Source organism: Notothenia coriiceps, unplaced genomic scaffold (assembly GCF_000735185.1).
Source record: "Notothenia coriiceps isolate Sejong01 unplaced genomic scaffold, NC01 NC01_scaffold00001466, whole genome shotgun sequence".
NCBI lineage: Eukaryota > Metazoa > Chordata > Actinopteri > Perciformes > Nototheniidae > Notothenia > Notothenia coriiceps.
In genome coordinates, this window is record NW_011334167.1 from 222,658 (window position 1) to 228,420 (window position 5,763).

Consider the following 5,763-nt stretch of genomic DNA (forward strand, 5'->3'; position numbering starts at 1 on the left):
GTTACAGAGTGCTTACTCTTGCACAAAATCTTGTTCTTAACCAATAATAAAGACCATTTTGCTCTGAAGTATTTTATTTCACAAATAGGGTTTAATTCTTAGAGCCGAGGTATTCACTTGTTTAAATAAATGGCAAACCCTATTGGGAGTACTACTACATGTCAATGAAAGCTAAGATTGCAGTATATTAATTGAAAACAGGTACCTCATCACTTACTTTGAAAATGTATTCATGAGGCATTTAGGAGAAACAAAGCCCAGGACACCACAGGCAGCTACCTGCACCCTGGAGGCTATGGTAATGAAGGTTATAACATATCAACGCGTCCCAAGACACAATGGTGACATTTCTGAAGACAGCAAAACATGGCCGCTTCTTTGTCGGAGGGCCTTGAGCTGGACCCGTTTTAACGTCCCCCCCATGGTGACGCTCTGCCAGATGAAGCAAGCAGAAGAGCTTGAGCAAATTCAAAACAATATTTCAGTCAATACGGTTCATTATTTTAAAAGGATTTATAATATTTATTAGAGTTTTGTAGACAGACACAAAAGCATAAAAGGCACAGATCAAGACAAGGCAAACGGAGTAATAATCCCAATGTTTTGGCCTACACACGTTTTACAGACAGTTCAGTTGACTCAACAGAAAAAGTCATTAAAAGTCACATCATTTTGGTTCTTCTTAATAAATAAATAAATAAATAAATGCTACATCTTGTCTTTGAGATGTTGTTACGGGTTGTATAATCTTACATTTGATATCTCTGATTTGGATGAATAAAATGGATTCATCTATAAAGACAGAAAAGTTAAGAGGATGAAAGCAGCTTCCTTTTTAAGACAGTACATTAATACTTCCAAACATTGAACACACATTGAAGCCCTCCATTTGTTAAAAAGACGAAAAGCTTTTTTCCTTTATTGTTATTAAAAACTGCTCGGCTAAAGATTAAAAGGCTAAGCGATTAATTAGCTTCCCATTGCAATACTCCATATTGCTATTTAACTTTAAAAATGTAATGTAGTTGTTGCCTTTAGGACTTTTACAGTATCCTATTAATTAAAAAACGAATCACATGAGGCCATAATCGCTCATGGAACACAGCAATCTGATTTAAAAGGCTAGCTATGCAGGGATTTATACCCAGTGTGCATCACCAGCGGACTCTTTAAGCCAAGTAGTCAGTGTCATTCAGCAGATACCCTGCTTTTATTGAATCAGTCAACCATGATTCTCTTACGATCTTAAACTTCTTCCTAAAGCAGCGCCTCAGATTCCTTAAGTGCAGAAGTCTGGTTTCCTCTGAGATAATGACATGAGAGACTCCTTCCTCCAACTTCTGCACCACCTTACCTCCATGGTAGCGAAACTCCAGCGCCCTGATGTCCAAACAGGAAGCTTTTATGGCGGTTCCAGGTTCTCCAATGTCGGTGAATCTGTCCATGTAGACCTCAAATGGCCTGAACATGCTGGTGGGAATGTCCTCCCAGCTGTAGCGCTGCTCCACCTGGCTGATGTTCACCGCCGCCGCCGTGTCCTCGTTGCTGATTCGTGCAAACACCTCCCGCAGCTGCTGCTCGTCCGTGTCCACGAAGTAGCTGTCGCCATAGCTGTCGTACTCCTTGGCGAAGTGCTCCCTGGTGGAGGGCGACATGTGGATCATGTGCCGCGGTTGCCATGGGACCACTTCCTTCTGGTCCAGGCACTCCAGCAGCCAGGCGGCCCACACAACGTCATGCTGGTCGGACAAAACCAGGTTCTTCACGCGCATGTTCTCCACGCCGGCAACCACGCAGTAGGTGTCCCGTCCTGGGTTTTGAACCACGACACCACCACACCTAATGAGGAGATGAAGACAATAATGAGTTCATTGATTATTAAGGCTATTTTAAAGTGTGACAATAAGACTTTAGAGACGTAGCAACACCAAATCACATCACATAAGACACATCAAATGCACCATTGCAGTTAGGGGTTCTGCTTCTACAACCTTAATTGGTGTGGTACAATCAGTATTTTGTGGTGGCTAACGTTAGCTAATATTAGCTTACATAAGATATATATTGCTGTTTAACATTTCTAAGCCACATGGTTGACTTCAACTATAACAAAAGGCTTTCTCTACCTGGCCACGCCCTTTTCCAGCTCCGCTTTGGGGTTCTGCTCAGTGCCATTCAGGATACAGAACTCGACATCCTCAAACATATCCGTCTCCTTGGTAACCCCGGAGAGGTCCTGGTGCTTGAAGTGGTCGATGATCCCGACCACCTTCTTGGGTTTGACCAGTGGCTTGCGCTTCTTCTTCTGCGGTTCGTTGCCATCGATGTAGAGGTGCCGCGAAGCTAGTTTCCCAGAGGCCTTCCCGCGTAACTGGTCCAGCTCTGCGAGTGTCATGCACTGGTGCCACTCCTTGTCCTCGCGGATCTTCTCAATCCTGGGGAAGCGCAGGGTGCAGTTGGTTTTATACATGTCGCTGCCCACTATTTCCGCCGCCCTCACCTGGAGGATGACCGAGTTGCAGGGCTCGATGTAGACTTCTGGTTTCTCGGTTCCGCACAAGATGGATGCTGGCGGGTCGTTTTTTCGGTAGACTTTCCAATGCTTGGCTAGCTTTAAACCGAGGTCGTACAACTCCTTCATGGTGTAGCCAGAGCCGATGCGGCAAAAAGAGTGGAAAACTGAGGGTTTCTCGCCAGGCTTTGGAGCTTCTGCGACGGCAGCTAAGAAATGGGACATCATACCGCCCCGTTTTCCTTTCCCCCAGTATCCGCCAACAATCAGCAGGTCAAGCTCATCCATCAAGCCATCCACATATTCTGGCTTTATTTTCAGCCATCCCTCTCCTCGCTTGTCAGGTTTGTAGATGGACAAAGGATCCTTCACCATGATCCCCTCTTCTCTGCTGTCAATGGCGTCATTGAGGGCGTTCACCACGTCCTGCACGGTTCTGGCATCGGCCTTTGGTACCAGATGTATCCTCCCCTTGACTGGAGTGAAAACGGTTTGAAGGGTCTCGTGGCGCTTCTTTAGTGTTTCCTTGCCAAGCTTCTGGTCATTGACTAACAGCACGTCAAACACACAGAAGCACGTCTGTAGCTCAGAGTCGTCCATTAGCTTCTTGATGTCGAATTTGCTCCCTTTCTGCATGAAGATGTCCGTGGTCGGGTTGTACGCCATCATCTCCCCGTCGAGGATGCAGTTTACGACGTGGCTTTTGAAAACGTTGTGGATGTAAGGCGTCAGCGAGCCTTCCAGTGGAGATGCGCCAAACTGCTGGGTGTACTCAAAAGCGTTTCGACTGAAGTACTTGTACACGTCGCCGTCTTTGTGAAGCTGTATCCGCTCTCCATCCAGTTTAGTTTGAATGAAAAATGGGCTGTTTCCCATCTGTTTCTCCACATTGCGGATGTTCGCCACACCCGCCAACATAGGCTTGAATGCGGAGAAGAGTCCGATAGAGACATCGCTTAAAGACGTAGAGGGGTTGTGGAGCTGCTGGCAGACTTTGTTTAAGTCCGTGTTGACATTATAGAGCTCGCTAGCATCCGGGTGGAAGACTTGAAGAACAGTTTCTTTGCTGATCCCGAGCTTCATGTCTTTCAGAATCATTCTGATGAGCCACTTCTGCTCGAGAGCCGAGCTCTGGGTGATGATGTGCAGCAGACTCTTTTTCACAAGACCTTTCTGCTTGCTAGCGTTGTTGATTGCTACCGAATCCAGAAAGTCGTTTACTTCTTTGATGCTTAGATTTCCTTGGCTGGTGCAGCGTTTCTTCAGCACAAAGTACGCCATGCCGGCAAAGTCTCCAGCTTCCCCTTGGGATGTAGTCGGAGCACGGTAGTTCAAAAGTTTATTGGCTTCTGGGCCATTCTTTGGGAGGCCTAAGACGTCGATATAAAGTTTAGCCAACATGCTCTCTTTGATGCCGTAAGCCATGCGCTCTCGTTCAAAGGAAGGGACTATGAGGCGCATAGCTGAGTAGAAAGAGTCTGTTGTTTTGGGGTTGTCTTTGTGGAGGGCAGAATGAAACTTCCTCCATGACTCAATGAAATCCCCAAGGGTCTTGGATTTCTCTGGGCGGAGTTTAGTCTTCTGGATTTTCTCTAAGGTGGAGCAAAGATGAAGGAAAGGAACTTGAGCAGCGACAGAGGGCTGAGCAGCTGCATCACTTGTAGAAGATCCCTCCATGGTGGAATCTGTAACACATTAAAAAAAAATGTGATTACCAATCCACTTTGTAGGTTGTTAATAGTTCATTTTTTTCGATAAATACAGATGGGCATTTCACTTGGATAAACTAAAGTATTTATCTTCTAATTGAGAAAATAATCTGCATTTTAAATCAATAATGGAAAAATGTTTTAGTGGCATGTCTATTATTATTATCTAAATAAATGTGAAGAATGAAAATATTTGAGGTTAACACTTACCATATTTTTTGCATTTTATTTCAATATTTAAATATTAGCAATTGGTTAAACAATTGCATTTTCATAAATAACCTATATCGTGTGGAGGTGAAGGAGATGTTTTTGATTTACACAATAAAACTGCACTTTGATAATGAATACAGGCTTAGTATAACGTAAGCATATAAACAACAAGTAATTTGCACTAAACATTTACAGCTCTCTTACAGAAGAAGCTAGTCAAAAATACAAATCTGTGGTTTCACTTCTTTTTCATTTTTTGCTAAACAAGTTGTCGTATTGGGTGAAAGAAAATGGACTGCCTGCATCTCCTATTTGAATAAATGAACAATACAACACTGGAATCAATGGAAAATAAATAAATCTACAAACCACGTGAAATAATTATGTTACCAAAGTCACATCATTCTTACAATTGCACTTACTGCGTAGTTGCAGATCGTTGATCCTCAGAGTTCAAGCTTCAACATGTTGTGACATGTCTCCAAACAGCAAGAGCTCTTTTATTCTGAAAAGCAGCAGGCAGAGTTAAACGAAGAAAGTGAACGCATCAGAAAGCATTACATTGAATAAGACGTTTAACATAAAAAGCTGTTCGTAATGGTTATTTGCTTCTGGGCGTATGTTTGAATGTATTATATTCACACTTCCTGCTTTCAAACCGTTTCAAACTGCCAGCTAGTTCATTTTTCAAAATAAAAGTCTTTGTTGTTACAAGACGTCTGTGGTGTATGGTGTCGTGTTTCCATATAAGTTACGGAAACTTGCCGACAAAATAAAGCAAGATTCATAAATAATTGCGAGTTCTTAATGGCAGCATTATGTGATATGCCTTAACATGCAGCTAAAAGTAAATACATTAAATGTTAGCCCTGCTTCATTTTGAATAAAGTGTTTTTCTATATCTTAATATGAGGAGCAGAAACGATACATAACATTTAACAATAATGAAATATATGAGTTTTAAGTGTTACCTTGCTCGATTTATCTTGCAAAGAAGAAGCATACGACGTGAGCTAGATGTTGACCACTTCCTGGTTCTCAACGTAGGTACGTGCAGCTAAAACGGCCCCCTAGAAACAAGACCGGAATATGTGTTGCCTCCTCGCAAGGTGGTTTTGTGATTCGAAATATTTATTTACTTAATTTTAGTCTTGTAAATCTCACATTTTACCCATGCTTAATAATTTATAATAAATGCCATATTATATGTCGTACAATTATAATGAATTTATTCTCTGTTGTGCATATCTTGTTAATATATTACAAATAATATGTATTTATTTATGTTATATTACTGTATCAAAAAGTGATTTTCTGTCAGATTAAAAC

At 42.2% G+C, this 5,763-nt stretch overlaps 1 protein-coding gene across 1 annotated transcript; it reads right to left on the reverse strand.

Moving 5' to 3' along the window:
* Window positions 1–479: 479 nt before the first annotated feature.
* Window positions 480–5,488, reverse strand: lig4 (ligase IV, DNA, ATP-dependent). Its single transcript, XM_010789906.1, has 4 exons — window positions 5,406–5,488; window positions 4,857–4,939; window positions 2,127–4,197; window positions 480–1,839 (listed from the first exon to the last, which is right to left on the reverse strand). The coding sequence occupies exons 3-4, from the start codon at window positions 4,187–4,189 to the stop codon at window positions 1,170–1,172; spliced, it is 2,733 nt and encodes a 910-aa protein (XP_010788208.1). The 5' UTR covers window positions 4,190–4,197; window positions 4,857–4,939; window positions 5,406–5,488; the 3' UTR covers window positions 480–1,169.
* Between the last annotated feature and the right edge of the window lie 275 nt (window positions 5,489–5,763).